A 25,672-nucleotide genomic window follows, 5' to 3' on the forward strand; every position below is an offset into this window, starting at 1 on the left:
CCTTTCTGCAAATGCCACAGCTGTACATGTGAAATCCGCCTTTATAACGGCCTGTAATTATGGCAGACCAGACTACTTCAAAACATTGTGGTAATTTGATGATGTTGGAGGGAGGAATGGCTGCTGAGACTTTTGCACGGCTTGGAGAATCAGACTCTTTCAGAGGGGTAGAGAGAGAAGGGAAGAGGTACTACACCCCGCTAAAAAAGCACACCCAACATGAGTGGCCATGGACCGGGCCATAATTATCCTCGCAAAGGCTTCAGGGTAATTAATCCACAAAGAAAAGCCACCTGCAGGAAAGGGCACTCAAATGCCACATGCTGACATGACTAAGTGGAGCGCTGAAAATGATGAGGATCAGAAAACAAGCAAGCAGCAAATCAGCTAATAGTCAAGTATATCTGACGGTGTCAAACGCTCTTATCATATCCTGTTCGAGAAATATTCATATAAATTCATTTCAATGGCTTACTTAAAGTTGACTAAGCATATTACGTCAGAAAGTATTCAGTATTTGTATAATAATACACAATTTAAGCTGGTAATGTTGTATTAGTTAACTACATTAACATGAACTTATAATGAACTGCACTTCTACAGCATTGATTTATCTTTGTTAATGTTCATTTCAACATTTACTAATACATTATTAAAATCAAAAGTTATATTTGTCAAAATTAGTTAATGCACTGTAAACTAACATGAGCAAACAATGAACAGCTTGATTTTTATTAACCAACTTTAACAAAGATGAATAAATACAGTGACAAATGTATTGCTCATTGTTAGTTCATGTTGGTTAATACATTAACTAATGTTAATAAATACAATTTGAACGGCTTAGTGCTAATCTGTAAACTGTTTAAACTGAGTAAAAATACTAAGAAATTATTATTAATATTTAGTACTATAAAAAATGTATATACTTGTTATAGTACTATATATATATATATATATACACACAATTCACATTTATTTATAGAGTGCTTTACACAATACATATTTTTTCAAAGCAGCTTTACAGAAAATGCATGTCTACATTACAATTTAGAGTGATCAGAGGAGACTGTTTGCAAGTTATGTATTTCAGAAATTTACATATAAAAATAACAGTTAGCTAATAATGTATTAATTTAAACAATGTATTAATTTAAGGCAGAAACAATGAGCTCATTAAAGTAGTTATATATAGAAAAAGTACTTATTATAAATATTAGTATAAACAAAACAAACTATTAAATATATTAAAAAGTGTTATATGATGCTTAAAGCTTTATAAAATGTAAGTTGTTAATATTACTCTTTAAATATTAGGCCCGTAATAATAAGATAGCTTTAATTCTTCAGAAAGCTGGTAACAAATATTGTTAGCGAAGACTCCTAAAAATCGGATGCTGTGTTATAATATGCGTGTACAGCCCAAACTCTTTTAAGTCCTGTAAAAGGTTATGTAATAAAAGTATAAATAAATGTCCCTGACACCCTCCAGATGGCCAAACGTCCCCCACAGAGGCCAACTCCGGCCAGGCCTGGCTTTCAAAAACCCTTTACCACGGCCACACTGCACTCCTCTGGACACCAGGCCAGTCACCTGGACAGCTACTGTAGTTATTCAGTTTTGATGAGAGGACAGGTGAGCATTGTTCTGTAATGTGGTCAACAGGTGTTATTGTGGTCACTAACAACTGTAAGGCATTAAACACCTCAGTTTTCACAACCTCAATTTACCCAGTTTTTTAGTTTTGTTTTTATTTCCTGCAGAAGGAGAGGTTATTGCTCCCTGGTTATAATGCTAACTTACCACTACATCCGAGCAAATGTAGCAACTGTTTGCATTTGACCCTGAAAAAAAGATTAAAAACAAAAATACACTACCAGTAAAAAGTTTAGATACTGCACCTATGTTCCTCATTACCTTAAAAACCATATGAAGTTTAAACGATTATGCTGAAGTGCTACAAATTTGTTTTGTACGCAAATATAAGTTATGCCTTTGTATAAATGGATCACTGAAAAAATGGTAACATCTACGTAAATTAACTGGTTTTATTAAAGTCCAAAAACATTATTTAACATCACTTTATACCAAAAAAACAACTATTCTTATGGGTTAAATCAGGTATAAATAGCTCTTTAAGATAACAATGGCAGACTGCCACTTACAGTGTATGCATGGATGAATTGGATGTAGTAAAGGACAAACAGTGTCCAGCGGGTTAAAAAACACCGCAGCAAAACTTGGATGAAGTTAAAATTAAAGGGTTTTTTTTGTGTTATTGCATGTGGAAAATAGTATCAATAAAGGATGAGTAGGTGTGTCCAAACTTTGATCAAAACACCCTTGTATTATGCAAAATAAAAGTAATGCTTAGAGATTATTACCTCAGATTGAGTGACAGGCGTCTGGCTAATGCCAGCATTAACTGATGTCCATGAGCGGGCGGTGAGGACACAAGCAAACAGAGGGTAGAGATCCCCTGTGCCCAGACGCTTACTGTAACGCTCTATGCCTTTCAAGTCTCCCTTTATCAAACTCTGCCACAGCCTGCAGTAGTCCAGCCTGAAGTCCTGGTTCAGCACCTTGGACAGAGACACAATTTGTTCTGTTAGTGTTTGAGTTTTTTAAACAAACGCAATAGAAGCTTAAAAGGAAAAGTTATTTCTACACTACTAGAGCCACCAAACGAAATCATAAAATTAACGAATGTTTTCAAACTGGATTCTTTAACCCAAAAAGATGTTCCTGCTTCAAATTCAATGTATTGGTTGAGCTAAAAAAAACGTTTTTTTTTTTTTTTTTTAAATCAGGCTGGGTTGAGATGTTCAAACAAACTCTTGCTCACCAAGTCTGGATTTATTTGATCAAAAACACAGTAAAAACAGTCATTGCGAAATTGTATTACCACTAAAAACTGTTTTCTATTTGAATATATTTTCAATATATGTAATTTATTCAAAGCTGAATTTTCAGCATCATTAGTCTTCAGTGTCACATGATCCTTCAGAAATAATTATAATATGCTGATTTACTGCTTAAGAAACATTTATTATTGTTTACTAATGCTGTTGTAAACAGTGCTGCTTAATGTATTTGTGAAAACCATAAAAAATGATTTTATGATGATAAAAAAGATCAAAAGGACAACAATTATTTAAAGTACATACCTTTTGTAACATTTTATCTAATCTAATGAATCTTTCTGAATAAAAGTATAATTTTTTTCCTATTATTTTTTCGGACCCGAAACTTTTGAATGGTACACTTAAAATGTAAAAAAATTATAAAAAATATAAAAAAATAAATAAATCACAAACACCAATTAACTCTTTCCCTGCCAGCGTTTTGGATCAATTTCACAAGAATTTCATGCCCCCAGAATATTTGTATGAATATCTGAACATGCAATATATCAAAAGAAAGAACAGACACTCTGCTTGTAAAAACAAAAAACAAAAACAAAAAACGTTTTATTCTAGCTTCATGCATTCTTTTTTTTATCAACACTTAAATGTGGGTAAGTTTCATAAAAAAGTGACATTTTAAGCAAAAAGCTGAGAAAATCAGTTTTTTTTTCAAAGACTACATCCAGATTCAGAACAATGATCAAAACATAGATGAAGTAGATTTCATTTCATTCAGTAACTTTAGGCAGTTTTGATTTATATGCTGTTGAATGTTGATGAGCGCGTTATTTTAAATTTAAATAAGCATATAATTACATGCTATCGCTTGTTTCTGCTTCTTCTTCACATGTGTTTTAATCAGGAGATTCAGTGCTCTTTCAAGAAGATGTGTAATAGCGCCCCCTAACATATAACAGTGAAAACACGGAAAGCCGGAAAATTCCGTCAATGGCAGGGAAAGAGTTAACTAATCCATCTAAAGAGTCTTAGTTGAGTAAATGGAAACTTGTCTCTCATTGTGTTGTTAGTATTACAGAAAAAGATAACGGTACTTTAATAGTTGCTAACATGTAATCTTGTGGGCCTCATTAACTGTTTCGGGTTAAACTAAAGCCCAGCACATCCCTCACTGAGACAAACAACTGGAATACCACTAGGACTGCACCATTTTGCCCCTCCAATTAATTAACATAGACACACACAACCCATGGCTTGCAACAAATTTAACACGACATGCCATGAATTATTGTTTTGGACAAAGCAACCAAATGTCATTGCTACAATGCCTTTTTCATGTTTATCACCATATTATCTCCACAGATTTATTGTGGATTTATTCAGTGAGCTGCAGGAGTGTGTGTATTGGCGTGTTTGCATCTGCTTGTAATAATTGGGAGGTGGAAATGTGTAGTTCCTAAAACACACTGGAGCTTCAGGGCCACTTAAATGAAATGCTTTTAGTCTGCTGCAGCAAATACAGGCCTGAGTGCGCAGCTGACCTGGGAGCCAGCGGGTGAATAATGGGGTGTAATATGTGATGAATTTGCTTCTCTGTCGAGTCTGTGGCGGCCTCGGCCGATGTCTTACCTGATACAGGCCGTGATCGAGTAACACAATTTCCGTCTTATTGCTTTCAGGACACTTTCGCACCAGCACGTTGCCGGGGTGAGGATCGCAGTGCACGAATCCGTTGACGAATATCATCTCACTGTATATCTTGCCCAGGTTCTGGGAGATCTGAGGAAAGGAAAAAAGAGAGAGATATACAAAAAAAAAAAAAACAGGTTAATACATACACATTAACTGGAGCTCTAGCCCCTGAGCTATATATATATATATTTTTTTTTTACTCTATAGCAGTAAGAACTGGTTTCAAAAGCAAAGATGGTTACACTTTATTTCGATAGTCCACTTTAGACATTTACCAACTGTAAGTAACTTTGCAACTAGGTCAACAAACTTGTATTAATTTGCAACTACTCGTTAGAGTATTAATAGACTGTTAGTAGAATAAGCTGACATGTACACTGTAAAAAGTAATTGCTGAATCTACTTAAGAAAAACTAGTGAATTTAACTTACTTTGGAAAATTAGTTGATTTGACTTGATTAGACTGTGTAATGTGAACTTTTAGGTGGATGCAATAGTTAAACTAAACAAATCTAGTACATTGTACTTAAGATTGTTAAGTGTATTGCACTAAAGGCATGTTGCAAATTTCTTAAGCACAAAATTTGCATAATAATAATAATGAAATTAATAAAATTTTAGTAAACGCGCAATGGTTGTTAAGTTGATAATAGCTATATACATATTAAAATTAAAATTAAAACAAATATATATATATATATATATATATATATATATGTTTTAATTTTAATTTTAAATACATTTATTTATTTTAAATTATATTATTTTAATATATATATAATTTTAATATATATATATATGTATATATTTGTTTTTATTTTCATTTTAAATACATGTATTTATTTTAAATAAATTATATTATTTTAAAATATATATAATTTTAATATATATAATTTATTTAAAATAAATAAATGTATTTAAAATGAAAATAAAAACAAATATATATATATATATATATATATATATAGTTTTTATTTTCATTTTAAATACATTTATTTTAAATAAATTATATATATATATATATATATATATATATATATATACACGTGTACTGTACATGTGTATTTATTCATTTATTATGTGTTCTGAATCTTTTTTTCCTTTGCGCTAAAATATGGGAAACTAGATAGATTAAAGCTTATAGCAAGCCCATCAGCTGCTGCTGCTTCACAACCCATAATATGTTTATTAACAGAGCTTGATATATTTACTGACCGTTGGTTAAGTTTCAGCATCAGACGAAACTGCTACTCTTAATTTCTTAAATGCATTTTCGTCTCGCGCATGCGCAAGCGCAATTATTTGAGACGGTTTGGGTTTGAAAATAAGACGACGACATCGACGACGAAGATCTTCAGTTCGTGTTCGGGATGCGGCAGCAAAACTAGGTATGCTCTTTAACAACTATTTATAAACCTAAATGTCATTGTATTGCGTATATAATCTTAACTTAAACATAATTTAATTTGCTCATTGTGCAGTAAGAGGAAAAGTTGAGACCAGTGGCTTACTAGCTAAGTTAACTTAGGTTGCAAAAATCCATTTTTACTAAACACTGTTTTTATGTAACTGTTAACTTACAGTTTGTAAGCTATTTTAATCGGTTGTAAGTTCGTGGTTATCATTAATATTATGTAAAAAACTGCGGCCTATATGTTACTTCGCGAACATTCTTTCTAGAACGTTCGATGCTCACGTGTCTTTCACATGGAAATGAACAACATGATGCATTGATTAAGTTACGTGTAACTAACAAGCAATTATTAACTTATTTTGTCTTTATTTTGTGTATGCTTATTTTGGGGACTTAAATTCATGCAGTGGAACATGAATTCTACATTTGCCTTGCGTAGAAAGAAATTGATAGAGAAGAAGCCTGCTGTGAAGAAGAATACACAAAATGGAAAGGTGGCCAGCCCTCTTAACACAGAGTCAGGTGAGTAAATATTCTTGTCTTTATTGGTTTCCTATTTCATTTAATCTTTAACATTTTCAAAGCAAATTTTAATTGATCATTAACCACTTTTGATGTTTAATTCATACTTGGACATTTCAGTGAAAAGTGATTGCTTAATGTCAGTTTGTCCTACTTTATTTTTGTATATCCTGGCAGAGTTTAGTCCTGTATCTGGCAAAACCTGCAAACTGAGTTCTTTTGAGAACTGGACAGATTCACTTCACGTTACATCGATATCTTAAGGGCTAAAGGTAGAGACATTGGCTCCAAAGTAAGAAGATTCTGCTGCAGATTGAAAATGACGTAAGCTCCTCGACATATAACAATTATTTTTCGATAGCAAAATGAATGTTGCTTTTGCTGTTGTTGTTTACTCTGTGTTGTGTTAGTGTCATGAGTGCTATATTCAATATACATTTTTATAACTTTGCAGAAATCCAACATCAATGCGGGACAATGGCCGTTCTTCATGGCCACTCCTCTTCGGGGAGGACCCCATCGATTTTTACTAGACATGTTTTGTAAGTATTTTCTTTTCTGATGTGATTCTTATTTAACAGGCAAACTGTTCTTCAAACAGTTTTGAGTTATGGCAAGACAAGTTATGAAGGCAAGAAAAACAGTCAGGGCACTGAAATGAAGAAATGGGATAGAGAAAAGAAAGTGAAAGATAAATAAATAAAAAAGACAGTAAGACAACAGTAAGACAGTAACCTTGTATATTACATAAAGAAATGACTGAAAAACATTTGTAAAAAAGACAATAGATTTTTTGATAGTATTTATATTTCAGTTTTATTTGTCTTTTCATGCAGTGGTTTAATGTATGTATTCCTCCCTGCATCCACTGCTATGTCCTGTTTGTAAAGGCATTTACATTTAGACATAATACAGTGTTATTAATTTAGTATCACATTTTAATGAGAGTATGTGCTCTTAAAGGGATAGTTCATCTGAAAAAAAATATTGTCATCATTTACTCGCCTCGCCCCCTGCATGAGTTTCTTTCTTCTGCTGAACACAAAAGAAGATATTTCGAAGAATGTCGGTAATCAAACATATTTTTTCCTACTACTATGGAAGTCAAAGGCTACTCTCAACTGTCTGGTTTACCAACATTCATCGAAATATCTTCTTTTCAGTTCAACAGAAGAAACACATGCAGGTTTAGAACAACTTGAAGGCGAGTAAATTATGTCAGAATTTATATTTTTGGATGAACTATCCCTTTAAGAGCACATACTCTCATTTAATGTTACACTAAATTAATAACACTGTATTATGTCTAAATGTAAAGGCCTTTTCAAACATGACACCGCAGAGGATGCAGGGAGGAATACATATATATTAAACCACTGCATGAAAAGACAAATAAAACTGAAGACCAGCTATTTAAATTAAAACTATCAAAAAATCTATTGTCTTTCTTTCAAATGTTTTTCATTCATTTCTTTATGTAATATAAAATGATGATGAATTTTCATTTTTGGGTGAATTATCCATTTAAAAAGAGGTTTTGTGGCTTACTTTGACCTCATTTTTGTTATATGCTATTCCCATTTTTAGGACTGTGATGATAATGAAGACATTTCCCACATTGGAATAGGTATTCTAACAGTGATTCCCGAGGACTCTGCAACCGTACCCTACTCCCTGCCATACTCTACTCCCCATCAAGATGCCACAACAACGACAATAATTTTGTAAGGTACAGTGGTTGTGGATGAACTTGAAAATCTTCCACAAGCAATGTGTTTGCTCTTTGGACTAATTTATGCTCTAAACTGAAGCACTGAAGAGCACATTCAACTTCATACAGAGAGTGATTTTTGTCCATTGGCCACAAGTCACTCAAGCCTAAAATCCATTCACTGAAAAAATCGCCTGATGCAGTAATAGATCATAGCCATGATGCTATTATTTTGTTTGAGTTTGAGTGAATAGAGAGAACTCTAAAGAAAGTAGTTCAGTACTGTTTTACAGATACTTCAGTGTTTTCCAATTGTTGAAAATGGAAAAGAAAATCCATATTTTTTCCATATTAAGTTTACTTGATGTTAAATTGGTTTTAGAATAGAGTTTTATTAGAAGATAATTTTAAAGAGAACTGTAGTAGGAAAGGTTCTGTACTAGCCTGGCTCCGCCCTCCTATGTACTTTCGCTCAATTTTAATTTTCCTTCAATACTACGTCTGGCCTTGCGGTGTATTCTTACATTTTCTCCGGTCAAAATTTTCTTTTTTCTCCAGTTACATTATCACTGGATAGTTGCTTTTTTTCTTTATTTATGTGTTCCGTCTTTAAGGGGGCTTTTACACTGTGCTCGTTTGCTGCGGTCCGAGCCCGAGCACGATTGTTCCCGGCTCCCCCCGCAGCGTTGGTCTCACACTCAACTTGATTCTATCGAACCTTGGTGCGTTTGCGTGCATATTACATCATCCCAAACGTTCACGACACATGATAGAAAACAGAACGCGGGTCAATATATTGTGTTTTTTTATTAATGTGGTGCTATTATGTGCAGCTGAGTGACCAACACATGTTTACTGTGTGTCGCATAAGGTGGTCTTTTGCTGCTTGCAAATTCTTTTGAGGATACAGTGGATTTCCAAATTTGTTTCCCTGATTTTACGTGCTATGCGCAAATACACTGCAGGCTCACTCGTGCTCGTCTTATCCAAGGTAAATCATCAACACTATCATCCCTTACATGTGTTATATTTAACTAAAAACATAATAATCTGCTAAAACGCATGCGCAGGTCATTTTACTTCCTGTACAAGCGCTCCCGAGTCCGTGTTGCTTCCACATTCTACCGAACTCAGACCACCTCCTCCAGGTAGTCTCGGGTTCGGTACCCCAGTGCGCACCCGGGTCCGCATGACAGCGTTCACATTAACGATTATTCATCCGAACCGTGCCCCGTTCCCAACTAAACTACCAGTGTGAAAGCCCCCTTAAACTTCTCCTCAACGTGCATGCAGTGTACATAAAGCAGTTACATCAATGAAATAGTAAAGTTAGTCCACGGCCACACCCCCGTGCTAATGGTACCGCCCACGGCACAAATTACTAGACGAAAAATTGAAAATCCGTTAGATTTCATTTATTCAAATGTTTGTTTCTGAAGTCACAATTTAGCAAAAGTAAAATTTAAAAAAGGGGGGTAAAAAGCAACTTGCATTGATAATGTAACTGGAAAAACAAGAAAAATGAATGTCTGGTTTCAATGTTTAATTTTTCTATTTGCCTTGTATGGTCTGAAAACTGAATTGTGAAGTTAATTCACTTAATCTTTTTATTGTCTTTTTCTTTTTTTCCTTGAGTGCAGTATGTGTTTTTTTATTTTTCTAAAATGTTGTTGGCAGGCCAAGTTGACGGGCATGCCTTAAGTAATGTCTCAAATTAATATTGTTTTATCGAGCAAATAAACATTCTACTGTTCTGCCAAATCTGTTGTCTGTCTTTGTATTCTCAACTTAGAATTTTGAGTACAACTTGCTTGAGAAATTTAAGGCAATCAGTTTCCACACATCCCTCTAGTAAAATGAACAAGCAGTCATGTTAAAAGAACTGTTTTGTTTGAGTTAAGCTTACAAATCTCAACTTAAATCTGTAAGTTACCTAAACTTTTGAAATTGAGTTACCTGTACTCAAGTTTTACGGCAACCTCTACAAATACACAAGTTAACTTTACAAAGTAGTAGAGAGTAGTATCAAGTCAAAAATGATGACCTAATTTACTTGAACATTTTGAGGCAATCAGTTTCCACAGCTTTTCTAAGTAAAGTCAACGTATTACTTTTTACAGTGTACTTGCAAAGTTAGTCCGTATATTTTCTGTTGGGGAACATTAAAATAAAGTGTTAGCAGATATTAGGCAGACAGTCTACTAATACTCTAATGACTAGTTGACATGTTGCAAAGTTACTTTTAGTTAGTAGAATGTCTAAAGTAACTATGAAATGAAAGTGTTAATGGCAAATATTTATTTAAATACGATTTTATTTTATTAAACCCTATTTTGCACAATGTTGCCTGAATAATCTTTTTTGCCTGCTTGAAATTTTGAGCATATGAATGGCCAAACATGGCTAAATGCTGTCCTTATGACTAGCACAAATATTGCAGATATTCTTTTAAATTCATTATTTTTCATTGGTGCATAGTATTGCCTTGTCTTAGGTTTTTAATAGAGATTTAAAAGATTTGAATAGAGGTCCAATTAAGAAATCTGAATCAGATATTTCACAGTTGTACACATACCTATAATATGTGCAATAGATAAAAAAATAAAAAAAATAAAAATAAAGAAGATAATCTAACATGCACCATAAAGACCTACACGTATTACAAATTGGACTCATGGCCTTGCATTTAGCCAATGCAATCCAAAACATGTGCATTAGTTTAAACCAACAAACAAACAAAAAACCTGAAAAAAGACAAAAAAAACAAAGTGGAGTATATAAATTAAGCTAAGTAATTGATCTAGAAGCATGGGAGGAAAAGACTTGCAACCTTTCAACATAAAAGACAAACAATATTAACAAAAATGCAGAAATATCAGAAATGCATAACATAAATGGTACATTTCCATTGCTATGCAGGGTCTGGGGGCAGACAAATAAGGAGCCCATTTAAAATGACATACAACGTTTTCCCGAAGATGCTGTGGCCCCAACAGATGAGAAAGTATTTATTATAAAACAACCCCCGATGCAATTATTCCACCCACTCTCGCTCTTTGAAGATAAGTTGCGATAAGCATCTCCCCTCAGCTATGTTATAATGCAGAGAGCCAATGTGAAGTAGGTTGAGGAAATGTCAGTCTGAAGCACAGAGAATAAATCAAGCATTTATTCATACTCCCCAGGCTGGTGTCCATATACAGTTTACCCCAATAATTTAAATGAATTTGAATTGTTTAGCTTAATTGTTTAATTTTTCATTTATATTTTCATTGTTTACAGGACAGGACAGCACTCTTTTGTTGCCTTGAAAGCACTGGTGTTTTCTTCTGGAAATGCAAATCTAGTTACTTTTGTGACACATAGGACATTTTGTTGTTGTTTTGAGCTTATGTATATTCCGTGGCACGATCATGCAGATAAACGTGCACGTATATGGATGCACACACATATGCACAATGCCAGGGAGTTTATTAAACCTTTAATTAAACCCTTATTAATTAAATTGTTGTGATTCGTCGTAAATAGCTTTTTGAGATTGAAAAATGGTGATCTAAATCCATTATGTCATCCAAAATGTAAAACAATGACAGTGCGATGTGAGCCGGATGAATGACCAAATGCTCTTGTTCGGACAGACACGTGTCATAATCAATACTGTTGCACTGTTAACATTAATGTGTCGCGCAATAAATTAAATTAACATGTTTTCTCCTTTATTTCCGTTTAATTCACTCAAATTCTAAATCAACAAATTAGCTCTCATACTTAAAAAAATAGGAAAATATATATATATAAATAAATATTGACTGAAGTGTGCAAACTTCGCAGAAAGGTCATGCAGTCAGATCCGTAAGTTACCCAAAGCTCACAATAATAATCACTATACTAAAAGCAATGCGTCCCGGGATGGCGGAGGATCCCTGAAGGCCTGATTGGGCATGCATAGACAGCAAGAGGAGTTTTATTATGCTAATAAACACTTTAGGATGCGGCGGATGAAAAGCTCATCAACAGTGCCCTTGGAGGGAAGATGCAGACGAATATCCCCAGGCAGGGCGCCATGCGAAGGGTATGCAAAAGGCAGATTAAAAGGAGTTGTGTGGACCAAAGTGAACTTGATGCAGGGAAAGAGAAAGCGCGTAAGGCTATTTAAAGGTGAAGTGAATCGTTTTTATAGGTCATTGCTTGGTGCCCTTATCTGATTGTATACATGCAATATCAAAAACATGTAATATTTCACACTGCTGCTACTTGGATAAAGGCTAAACAATCAAAAAGGCAAAAACTCTTTTTAAACAAATCTGATCTCAACAGCATGAGCAAAAACCTGTGCCTTTTGTCTCCACAAAAAGAAGAAGAGATGTGTTGCCTACGCTCTGCTGCTGCCAGAAGAGATACTAACTCTTTAAGGAAGTTTCAATACATACTGCATACAGACATATACTTACACTTATACATATACAAATACATATATGGAATAATTGATGATGGGCTGTTGAATTATTAGAAAAATAACGCACACCTGAGGAGGTTAAATGCGCTCACGACTTGGAGTGGAGTCAATGCCACGTTTCCATTACAGATTTGTGCAAAACTTTTGCGATATTTTTTTAAATGTCGATAAAAAACGATTGCGAAATGACGGTGTTTCCATTAACCGATGTTAAGCGACTAAAGCATAATTTTTTCCTCTCGCGATAAGTCCTTTCAAAAACTCATGGAAACGGATGTTGGTAAGTTTATAAAATCGCAGCAGTATTTTTAATGGAAGGAGACGTAGGCGTGTTATCCAAGCATTAATGGCAAGGAAAGACTGTTATACTTGGGAGCGGCACCTATGAGGTGTTTCTGGGTATTTCTCCCTCCTATCTGCTTCAAGGTCTTGATTGTGGCATTTATTTGTGGTTTACAATCCAGTATTCCCGTAATACTTTTGTCTTTTATGAGTTTAAGTCTCTGGGGACGGATTTGGCGGTACCGCCCAAAATTGCATACTTTTACAAATGTGTAATTATCTTAAAAACTTTTAATGATAGAGAGGTGCGGCCTTTTTTGCCGTCTTCCTCAGAAAACAGTGGTATCCAGTTTGTATATATACACAATTCCTTATTGCGTAATACCACTGCGTAAAAAGGCCAATGAAATATATGTTGTTAGGCAGATTCAACGCGCAACGACCAATGGAAAAATTGCTGCTGGGAGGAATATTTTACTTACCCAATCAGAGGAAGGTTACCATGATGTATTCTAGCTAATCAGAGGACTCTGCAGCCTTGCAAGGGATGGTACCATAGTAAGGGACAGCTATGTACAAACAGCGTCGAGTGGAGAAGGAGAAAGAGAAAGAGAACGAATGGAGCGGAGTATTACAAAGCGCTAATGTGCGCAAACAATTACAAATGTCTGTCTAGCAAAAGGTTTGAATATATATGTTTTGTTCAAAAACAGTTCACTAATTGTTGTGTGAGGTGTGATTTTCAGTAATAAATGACAAAAATCAAATTGTAAATTTTTCACTCATACTTCCTTTACACATTACATGCATGCTTATGGTAGCTTAGGATCGTCTGAATCCATAGATACCAAACACATGGTGTTCCGTCTCCATTACATATGGTTTATAAGCCCAAATGTAAAAATAGAGAAAACGGACCAAAAAGGGCTTAGTCCAAAAATACCGCATCATCTACGTCAGGTGACGCATCTAGTCCCCAAAACATAATTTTAGAGCTAGTAATGGAGGTTTGAGCTACTGATAGCAGACTAATACAGTAATTAGAGAGAGAGTTAACTTATCAGGCGTGTATGAATTACCTGAATCTGTGCGTCTCTCAACAGTGTTCGACAGCAGCGTCTTTGCTAAAAGCAAAACTTGTACGTTTACATGCTCCATCAAAGAACAGAGCCGTTATCACATCGCTAGTGATAAATGTATTGTAGCTTTTAAGTTGCAATACTATTTTACTGACAGCGCTAACAAAACATTTCTGTGCGAGTGTGTGTCCGTACTGTATGTGTACACGCGTTTGAGTGCAAGAGAGAGCGGGAGAAAGGGAGTATATGCTTTCAGTAGATAATAAAACGTAATTTTGTGGCAAAAAAAATAGTTGTTTACTATATTTATTTGCTTGGTCAGTGTCTTTGTGGCTTTTGGTTCTTTTGCTGTTGTAGGCTGTAAGGACCTTTGAAATAACTGAAATCATTTAGCGGAGTGATCCTGGAACCTTCCTTCCTGGAACTACTTTAGCCGTATGTTTCCCTGAAAATAATTGCACACCTTAGAACGTTCGTCAACCAATCATATGCAAGCATCCAATATATACAATAAATACTTAGGACAAAAAATAAAGTCAATATCTCACAGAAGAAACAGGAAAAATATCAATTTCATCTTATGAAGGTGATAAGATCCATATAAGGTCACCTGGCTCTGCTAACCCCAACTGCTGGAGGGAGGCCATCACGACAACAAATATTTGGCATTGATTAATTAACGCATCAATGAAGTGCAAAATTAGCTTGCAGCATTGCAAATAAAGGTCCTGTCTATCCTCCAATTCCTCCTCCCTCCATGCCTCTCTCCCAACTTCCCAGGATCCCTCTCCGCTCTCTGCTTCCGCTGGGGTAGGAGTGAGTGCATGCAGAGAATAAATCATATTTTCTGTCCCATTTCACCAAACCGATGAGTCCGTTTCCCTGGCAGCATCAGAGCGCGCCATCCACAGGGGGACGACAAGGGGCCATGCTGCTCTGACAACTTCACCAGCACTGCATACCAAAGACGCTGAGGAAAAGAGTGGGGCATTCCTGCCAGCGGCCAACACATACACGCACCAAATGAATGCGTGTCTGACGCGCGTCTGAAGTTTCAGTGAGAAGGGGGGGGGCGGCGCACCGATCACACGTACATGCGGGCACCTAGTCAGAATGACTCAGCACAGGATTCCTTTCATGCTGGAGTCGGTCCTTTAGAAGCATGCCGTCTTCACACGTCTCCTGCATGCCATGTTGCAAAGGGGGGTTCAGGGACGGGACAGCTCCTTTCAACAGCATGGTTAAAATAGCTAGCACTAGAAACGTGAGACGAATCTCGTCGTCCTTTTCAACTCGTTTGAGGATGTGGTCCGTGTCACAGGACACAAAGAAATCACCTGCCAGAGAAGCTCTCTTTGGGGACAGAAAGACGGAGACGACAGAGAAAGGTGCCTTTGTGAGCGTATGTGCGCACGTGTTATTACCTGTGAGGACGGCCTGAGCGGATGATGTCTACCTGAGCATTAGCTGAACACAGCTGGCTTGTCGTGTCGCAGTAGATTGAATTTTTTCAGAAGGGATGCAATTACTCCTACTGGGGCTCTTGACACAGAATAAAAAAGTCTCCATATGGACCTCTTCTGCCGGCCGAGTGAATATCACCATTGTGGCACAGCAGAACGATAAAAGCGATAGAAAAACTGCCTGATATACGTCCTCTCTTTCAATCTGAAAAAATGCAGAAGTGTTACTGACAATTCACAAAACGAAAGCTGGTTTTTGACCCATGGCATGCAAAAAATAAAGTAATCGTGAAATGTTGTTTGCAACCCATTTTACAGAGAAACAAGATCGTCAATGAGTAAAAATGTGACTTGATTTTATCCATCAGGACTTGATTGGATAGTGAATAATGGGCATTTCAAAGCGACTTAGCAGGCAAAAGATGACGAGATATTCGTTTTTTCAGGAATTGTGTACAATTAGGGTCAATTGTGATTTCATGTTGACACAAAACAGACGGAAACTGCACATGACGAGAATCTCAGATCATAGTTGGTCTACAAAGCATAGGGTCTCAAAAACTGGAACGGATTACCCGAACTTACCCATCTTCTCTGGATGACCAGCCAACTATTCACCCATCCAAAAAAAAAACAGATAAATCCGTCACTCACAATCGCCATTCTGGGCAACTGAGCCGATTACATCTGCTTATTTACAGAGACAATATAAAGCGAATGTCATTGGATTTAGCTCTAAAAAAAGCTGATTTATTTAAACCTTCCTGTTGTAATCTTGGCCCTGCGCTGATCAATACAGGGCAAGACAAAGAGAAAGGCTTTTAACAGAGCGCAGCACTAAATCTAATGAGCCGCTCTCAGCGGCTGGCACATGTGCGGCTGAATTGACAGATCTGTGAGGGAGATAAGAAGTTCCACCCTTCTGACGTCGTCAATCTCTCCGTTCTACAACCCTGCGACACAACATACACAAGTGTCTATGACAAATGCTTAGAAAACCTGCACGTCTTTAACCCGGCCTCTCTGAAACGTATGTATTCTTCAACCTGCAGTCACCAGAAGCCTCTGAGAACAGAAGTTTTTAGGATTTATGTGGAGGTGAGGTAGAAAATAATCTAGGGATGCATAAATGTTCAAAAGGGCTGACACATATAAGCCAATAATTATTGTGGTAGCCATTTATTTTAGTCCTGTTTCACATGTACATACTACAAACGTATTGTAGTGATTACACTAATTGGGTAATAAGTAAATAACCAAGTACTAACCCTGAACATACCCCTAAAGCTAACCTTAACCCATGTTCTTACCTTACATTACTCAGTATTTTATGGGTATGCAAGTACATTGAAAGTGTATGTACTGTAAAATAAAGTGCAAACATTATTTTTATGTATTAAAATACAGACAGACAGACAGACAGACAGACACTTTATAATTAAATCTATTAATTCAGATAATACAAATTATATATATTTTTAAATAATTACAAATTTAATCAAATTTTATGTTTTGGAAAATGGACAATTCTAATTATATACTAATTAGCTTAAATAAACAACAATTGATCAATTTAAATGCTTCAAATGCATTTAGGTACAATTTCATTATATAGCCTAAAGTACAACGTTTAGATTACAAGGATACATTAAAGTTTTATTTTGAAAAAATCTATTAACACATAAATATTTTAAGGTAATTTCAATATGCAAACCTAAATACCCAATGTCAAACAATACCTTTTAAAAAAAAGGTATCAATATATTGTGCATGGTTGCTAGGTAGTTGCCAGGGTGTTCTGGGTGGCTGCTTACTGGTCCAAATCCAAAAAAGGAAGAAAGAATAAATGCACCAGGTCTCTAGAAATGGCCTGGGTCACTGAAGACGGCTTGGGACACATTCAAGTTTAATAAATGGGTTAGCGGCTTTTAAGAACCTAAGCGCATGCCACAATACGGCAGTCATGAGTTTATGTACATTTGTGTACAGAAGAACCATATATGACGTCCATTTATGACGTCTGGTCCGGGATGATTGAGCATTATGTGTGACTACGGTGGCTGAGTGTAGTTCCAGGGCTCAGTTAAAGAGCGTCAGGTACTGAAAGGAGTGTTTGTTTCAATCTGCAAGCATGTCATCCACTCTAAGACAAGCTGTCTTCTTTAATATCTCACCTCCACTGCGCTTGTCAGTCGGGATTTCCTGTTAGGACGCCTCTGTTTGACCTAAATACTGACAACCGCGACGCACACATGAACGCAGCCAAGGAACGGCTCGTTCCGGCACCTTGACAACGCCTTCTGCAAAAAGAAGGGGGGAAAAAAGAAAAAAAAAGGCCTGTGTTCATAATATCAATTATACACTGTATCATTATCCACAAGTCCCTTTCAGCGGGAGGATAAGCCAGCGCAGGCTTTTTGTACTGTCAGCGCCGAGCACTGTCGGCGTGTAGAAACACGACTCACAGTCACCTTAAAGAGGACGAGTGATCTGACAGGCAGAATGCAGCGGGGCTGGGGGAAAAAAAAGTCCTCCATTACAAGCTACTAATGCATAACAACACGAAGCATTACTGAGAGGCCATTTACAGTCCTGCATCCCATTAATCAGTGACCACTGGGAGAAAGAGCCACCAGCGCCGCAAACAATTGATCTCAAAGGGACGCCGTCTTTCAATTATGGTAATTAATTACGTCTTTTCTATTTGTTATCTGGTGGGTTGGACAGGGGCGACAGTGAAGAGAGTGTGTTGCAGCAGGAGGCGGCCGCTGGAGTGGAGTCTTCACCGTCACACTTCAGTGTCACAGTCATCATGTTTGATTGGACCATGTCAAGTGGACGCTGAAAGATGGCAGAGCAACTTCAGTCTTTTTGTTGTTGTTGTGAGGATGCTGGTAAACAAGTGGTTAAAAGTGTTATTTAGTTTTAATGTTAAAGGAGTAGTTCACCAAAAATGAGTCATCATTTACTCAACCTCGTGTCCCAAACCTATGAATTGCATTATTTTATTAAATACAAAAGGTAAGAGATTCTGAAAAAAATATTTTTGTTTTTGTTTGTTTTAAAATAGGGTCCATGATTGTTGTTTTGGATTTTTTATTGTACGAACTGAATTTCATTGTAGGAACAATAACATTTAAATAATTTGAAATATTTGTGGAATTAATAAAGTCTTGCAGGTTTGGAACACATGAGGGTGAGTAAATAATGACAAATTGTGTGTTAAATAATGTGACAAACAATCTTTTGGCTTACATCTATCAAATGCAAATCTAGATGAATTAAAGTTATAATAAAAAATAAAATAAAGATAAATAAATAAATACTAGCTATATAATTAAATAATCGAACATTATATATAGCTATATTTATACACACCGGTATATATATATATATATATAGTTATATTATATATATATATAAGTTATATACAATTCATTTGAGTTTTTCCTGTATTTTCCAATTTAATGCATTTAATTTTGAACTTGATGCATGCAGACCAAAATATTGTTAAAGGGGTGGTATAATGCCCTTTTCACAAGATGTAAAATAAATAAAGATGTCCCCAGAGTGTGTACTGTATGTGAAGTTTTAGCTCAAAATACCCCACAAATATTTTTATATAGCATGTTAAAGTTGTCACTTTTTGAGGGCGAGCAAAAACACACCGTTTTTGTGTCTGTCCCTTTAAATGCAAATGAGCTGCTGCTCCCGGCACAGTGGGCGGAGCTTCAACAGCTTGTGTTCTTTTACCTCACACAGACAGTTTAGAAATTTCTAAAACGTTTAGCCTTTTATGTTCAAACCGGAGTCAGACAATGATGGAGAGACTCAAGAAGAAGTGACAACATGTAGAAGCAACAGGACATTTCTGAATGGTTAGTTGATGAATTTATATTGCTGATGTGGAGTTAGCTATCTTCTAGTCATTGATTAGCATATTCTGTCATCATAATCTATAAATCGTGTCCCCAGGGGCAGGGTTTATGTACATTTTAGGGTTAGTGATGTCACTAACCTGGGAGGAATGTCGTGTAAAAAGCAATTTCTTTAAAAGAAAATATCTTCCTTTGCTTTGAACTTTGAGCGTTGTAACTTTGCAGATGTTGTTTATGCTCAAACAGCAACATTACACACTAACTAAAGTTAGAAAACTTAAACCATACTCAACCACCCCTTTAATTACAACTGAATAAGTCTGAAAATAAATTGGAAACACTTAAAATTAGTTAATGTTACCTAACATGAACAAGCTCACAGTGCATTAACTAATGTTAACATATACAACATTGTTTTAGTAAATTATCGGAACTGAGAGCCAATCAGACAGAAATGACTCCTTCAAACTGTGAATGTCAAATTCCAAATCAACACTCAGGGTCCTAAATCAGAAGATCTGTCATTTGGGACACCTTTTAGTCTGGAAACGAGCTGACTCTTCGACATATAAAACAATTCACGGTTGTAAGGTATGGTCCCAACTAGACAACGAAAACTTAGGATGTCAAGTTTAACAAGACAAGGAGATGGCACATCTTGAGTCTCACGAAAACCATGAGTTAACAAGACAGATTGTTTCGGAGATGGCACATCTTGAGTCTCACGAGGAGAATCATGAGTTAACACCAAGGATTGGTTGACCCCCAAGATAGAGATTCAAAACAGACCGTCACAGATAATTTTTTACAAAAAAAGTGTGTAAAATGTATCATATTCTTATTATAGTAAGAAAGTTAAGAAACCATGTAACTAATCAGATAACATGTAATTTATGTGAGGGGAGGAGAAACATTCACACCCTGAACTGAAGACAATGTCTAATTGGTCCGAAATCCTCAGAAGGATTGGACAAACACCTCAGTTTAAAAACTCAGGACAGGAAGGAAGCATTAGACGAGAAGACAGATGGAGATCAGAGGAAGATGGGTTAAGACGGAAATTAAGACTACTCTCGTCTCACTTTTATGTTTTTCTTTTCTATTAAGAGTCTCGCTTTCTTTGCCGCAAAGCTTCAGTCAACGACTCTGAGAATACTAGGTATTGATCATGTGAACAGTACTATTAGGGAAGGGGATAGACTAGAGAACTTAAACTGAATCAAAGAGAGACGATGTGGATTTATAAACTAAATGCCAATATGTATCCAGGATTGAATGAGGAATTGGATTTTACTCCTTTCTTGTGATGATTTCTTTTTTTTATATTGATTTATAAAGTGGTGTTTTTTAGTTTGGAAATGTATTGGGTGAATGTTTAATGCTGCAAAGAGATGTTGATCACATGACAACTGTTAACTAATCAGATGTCTTAATGAATGAAACCTGTTGTTGAGTTTGATGTGTTGCTCTCCCTGAGGAAGACTTGGGCCGAAACGCGTTGGTGTTCTTAGATTGTATTGTATGTAGCCATATGATGAAAAAGAGCTATGGTCATCCTAAAGTTTTCTTTGAATGACTCTATAGACTTTGCCCACCTCAAACTTCAGCCACGAGACTCCATTCATCCACCGTGCAGAACACTCCAGACACGACGAGATCACCAGCGAATCAACGAACCTGGGAAACCCCTTTACAGCGAACCACACCTTCCGGGATCCCCATATAAAGACATTAACAAAAAAAGCAAACAACGCCTCTAGATTATAGCATAACTGGTGCATTTATATATGATTTAATAACCCCGCCTAAGAAACGATAGAAGGGTTAAATTAATGATTGATTGTTCGTTCAAGTTCAAATGCATCTATTGCTAGAAACTTTAGATTTCATAATTTCACTCTATTAGAACTCATTCTGTCCTCACTTTTTTTCCTTCTTTCTTTCTGCAACTTGTGTGGATGTGTGTGTATGTGTTAATGTGTTAGATGTTAGAGTTTGTGTTATGTGCTTACAAATTTAATGTCTTAAACTGCTGATCTTGTTGCCGTGCTAACAAATAGTCTATTCACTATAGTTTGGATATTAATATCCCTTTCAAAGTTGATAGTAAGGGCCCGTTCAATTGAGCACTGGACGATTAATTTGTTTGGGTGTAAAATAAGTGATTCTTTCAAAATTCCCTATAAACGAATGAATAATTTCCCTTTGAGCTAAACTAACCTGTTTCCCTTACAAAGTGTTGAAATGAATATGAACTAAGATGAAGGTGAAGAATTGTTCACTGTTAGGTCATGTTAACTAATGTTAACAAATAAAACGTTTTACCAAGATTTAAAAAAGATTCAAAACAGTTATACATTGATGACATGATTGAATAAGCCATGTTTGAAGTATCTGGAAAAAAAAGCTGATAAATATACACCTGCAGCAGCCCGTCACTTGAATTTTAACAATGTACAGTACAACATTCTAGAACCAGTTAAATTAAAGTCAAAATGACATGTCAATTGTGTCGAAACATGTCAACACTAAATAACTCCCATTACAATTAAAGAACACAAAAAAATTACTAGACTAATAACCTTCTCCAAGTCAGACAAGTGATCTTCCTCAAAACAGTCGCCTCCACCTGTGTCCACACGCATCTTTCTTTAGAAAACTCACCACATCACTCGCCACAGCACAAAGCTCTAACTGATCCAAGTAAGTCTAAACCACTTCTGAGGAAATAAAAAACAAACATCAAGTGGTTCCAAACAGTCAAAGATTTGGTTTGATTCAGAATATGCGGATTACAGTATTTCACACCTTATTATTGCAGTAATGACTCTTTGAGACAAACCGAATCATTTGAGAGCGCCTCACAACAGCGTCTCGCAAAGGGGACTAAACTTCCTGTGGAATATAATGGAGTTCGAGGCTTTTAATAGGCGCTGAAATGGAGCAACACTTGACAAGCGCCTTCACTCCAGCGCTGGCTCTGCTCTGTGTGTGACAGCTGCACGTCTTCACCTCCTCATTACATACTTCATATAATAATCACAGAAATAATATCAACACATGCGCACACTCTGCCAGGCCCAGTCAGGGCACTTGTGTGAATGAAGATTACATGACTCAGCGAAACGCACCTCTTCAAGAAGTTAAGTTGCGCCACCGAAAGCGGATGTTTTTTTGTTTTTGTTTTTTTTAATGGATGAGACCACTATCCGGAAAACAGGGTGGGCAGTGATCAGCATAATGCCAACGTTTATTACATTACCATTTAAAAGTTGGACATTTATTTTAAAAGAAAGTCAATTATAATTCTAATATTTTTAATCAGCAAAGACATTAAATTGATCAAACGTGACAGTAAGGACAATGTTACAAACCATTTCTATTTCAAATGCTGTTCTTTTGAACTTTCTATTCAAAGAATCTTGAAAAACAGATGTATCAGTTCACACAAAAATATTAAGCAGCACAACTGTGTTCAACATTGACGAAAAATAATAAATGTTTCCTGAGCACTAAATCAGCATAGAATGATTTCTGATGGATCATGTGACACTGAAGACTTAAAGGACAAGTTCGGTATTTTACACTTAAAGCCCTGTTTACAGATCGTATCTGATTAAATAGAACGGTTAAGGTTAAAATTTGGACACATGCTGCTGTCCCGAGAATTTTAGGTTTATTTCGCTTTTGTGGACCTATTTTGTCAAACGCGTCACACCCGTGATTCTTCCGTTGAGAGCTTGAATAATAGACACTCCAGCCCAGTTGGTGGCGATAATGCACCTTTGCCAATTGCAAGCAAACCGCTGGCATTTCATTGAATACACAGAAGAAGCAGAAGAAGAAGCGGCGGAGTAATACCGTACCTCACACAGCACATTCAATACAAGTCAATGGAGTTGGACAAAAACTACGATAAAACCTGTTGGAATGCATCTTTTTCAGCGATTTTTTTTGGGACCGTATGAGTCAGCACCCCTGACCATTTCGTCTTTGTAAACGAAAGTTTAATGTGTTTTTAGGAAGGAATCTTCCAGTGCACATAGACAACCATTGTGGGGGTGGGGGGAAAGCAAAATAAACCTAAAATTCTCGGGACAGGAGCATGTGTCCAAATTTTTATCTTAACCATTCTATTTCATCAGATACGATCTGTAAACAGGGCTTTAAGTGTAAAATACCGAACTTGTCCTTTAAGTAATGTGCTGAAAATTCAGCTTTGACCACAGGAATAAATTACATTTGAAAACATTAAAATAGAAAACATTTATTTTAAATAGTAATAATATTTTCACAACATTACTGATTTACTGTATTTTTGATCAAACAAATGCAGCCTTGGTGAGCATTACAGACTTCTTTCAAAAACATTTTTTTTAAATCTTACTGGTCCCAAACTTTTGAAACCCATTCCGTTCCCTCATCTTCTCTTTTTTTCTTGTCATCTTTCATTTATCCCTTTTACAAAAGGTCAAATTTCAAATTTCATCCAATTTTATTCTACACTAAAAATGCTAGGCTGTTTCAACCCATGTTTGGGTCAAATATGGACGAACCCAAATGTTGGGTTTAAAAATGTAATTTAAAAATGTAAACCAACAGTTGGGTTTTTCCATATTTGACCCAAACATGGGTTGAAACAACCCACCGTTTTTTTAAAGTGTAAGAGGAAGAGAGTCAAAGAGAAAACACTACGAAAGTATTTAGGCTAAAATAGCATCAGGGTTGATTCCCCCTCCACACTCAGTCTCTCTCAGAGCAGCGTGGATGCTGTAACAGATCCAGGGCCCTCCAGAGACCTCGTGGAGTAGAGGAGGACTCTCAAAAGCAGCCCAAAGGCTCATGTGGCTATTTAAAGAGCGCTCAATTCACTGTGATGTAGGAATCGCTGCTAATAGAGATAAATCCTCGCATTGCCTGACCCACAAGGATTGGCCAGATGGGATTTGACTTACACCACACACAGACACAATGGGTGCTTCTCAAAAGGAAGGCTGCATCCTAGTGAGGCTGTGTCCTTCCTAGTCTAGTCCTTCTGAGGCTTGTATAGGCTAGAGTCCTCATCAGCGATCTACAGTAAGTGCGTGTAGCTACATCACACGCGTTCACGCCCCCGCGGTCACGGCACGAAAACACTATTAAAACTTAATTTTGGATAAATAAAAGTCTTCATATTAACTGGCTTTCTATTAATGCAATACAGTGACTGCTTACATTATTGGCAGTTTAGCGTTAAGTGATTAATTTTGCACACGTATGCCTTCATTACCAAAAAAACATTTATTTTGTCTTACAGTTGATAATGAGCTCGGACAAGCTCAGTGCCGACATTTTCCGTCAGTTCTTTTTCGTCAATTGGAATGTGTGCAAAGGATTGTGGGTGATTGAAGAACGTGAAGGATATACTTGATGCATCCTTCAAAATGAGTTGAATGAGGGGCGCGAAAACGAAGGTATCCTTCCAAGGATCCTTCAAATTGAGACGGCCTTCCATGGAGCTTGATGAAGGGGCAGCCGAGATATGCAGCCTTACTAAGACGCAGCCTTCCGATTGAGAAGCACCCTCAATAGATCAATAGACACACTGGATGCTATAGATTAGTAGTAGTAGTAGAACTTTATTGATCCCAGTTGGGAAATTAAAGAGTTTTTACTTACTCTCTTAGGCCGCGCGTCCACCAATGCGTTTTAAGCCAGCTGAAAACGCCAGCACTCTTCTGAAAACGCCTTGCTGGGTGCGTTTGAGAGAGCTTTGGCGGCACGCTTTTTTTCAGTTCAGATGCTATATGTGCCATGATATGGAATATCTGCGTAACTGTTGTTAGCATCTTATTTCTGCAAACATTATGTTTCTGAATATAAAAATGTCCACATAATAATGTACTTGCTCTGGCACTAGTTTTGGATGAAGATATGTGCTTCTTGTTGTCGTTTCTTATCGTTGTACAAGCAGAATATGGCGGTTGGTCGGTGCGGTATTTGTCCCGCCCCTCCTCCACTGTGATTGGACTGGGTAAAAAGTGAGAGTTATGAGCGCTGCGCTATTTACCCCAAGTTGAACATTCTTTAACTCTCAGTAACCTGTAAAAAACCCAGAGCTCTCAGCATGAAACAGACGTTCAGTGGCCCGACATGCTGTTGCGTTTTAAAAAATTGGATAAATACACTAGTATCGGGGGGAAAAAATGCTTTGGTGGACAGTGGACACAAGGCCTTAGCTACTGCAACTACTAATGGGTTTTTAACAGACATGCAATAGTAAAGGATGACTTTGTTTTGGTCAAATAGCCAATACATATAATCATTTAAT

At 36.4% G+C, this 25,672-nt stretch overlaps 1 protein-coding gene and 1 long non-coding RNA gene across 2 annotated transcripts in view; one reads left to right on the forward strand and one right to left on the reverse strand.

The window, feature by feature from the left end:
• Positions 1-2,349: 2,349 nt before the first annotated feature.
• The window catches only part of adck1 (aarF domain containing kinase 1), a gene marked incomplete at its 3' end in the record, with an annotated part of 104,188 nt that continues 80,865 nt past the window's right edge, over positions 2,350-25,672 (reverse strand). Inside the window, exons 8-10 of the mRNA XM_079632152.1 lie at positions 20,958-21,068; positions 4,495-4,644; positions 2,350-2,583 (exon numbers count right to left, since the gene is read on the reverse strand). Coding sequence (XP_079488278.1) covers positions 2,350-2,583; positions 4,495-4,644; positions 20,958-21,068 — 495 coding nt within the window. The remainder of the gene's footprint in view (positions 2,584-4,494; positions 4,645-20,957; positions 21,069-25,672) is intronic.
• LOC307009642 lies at positions 5,609-10,307 on the forward strand. Its single transcript, XR_013800088.1, has 5 exons — positions 5,609-5,945; positions 6,379-6,493; positions 6,671-6,817; positions 6,948-7,035; positions 8,081-10,307. It is a non-coding gene; the product is annotated as an uncharacterized lncRNA (long non-coding RNA).

Source organism: Phoxinus phoxinus (assembly GCF_949152265.1).
Source record: "Phoxinus phoxinus genome assembly, chromosome: 13".
In the NCBI taxonomy this organism is placed as follows: Eukaryota; Metazoa; Chordata; class Actinopteri; order Cypriniformes; family Leuciscidae; genus Phoxinus; species Phoxinus phoxinus.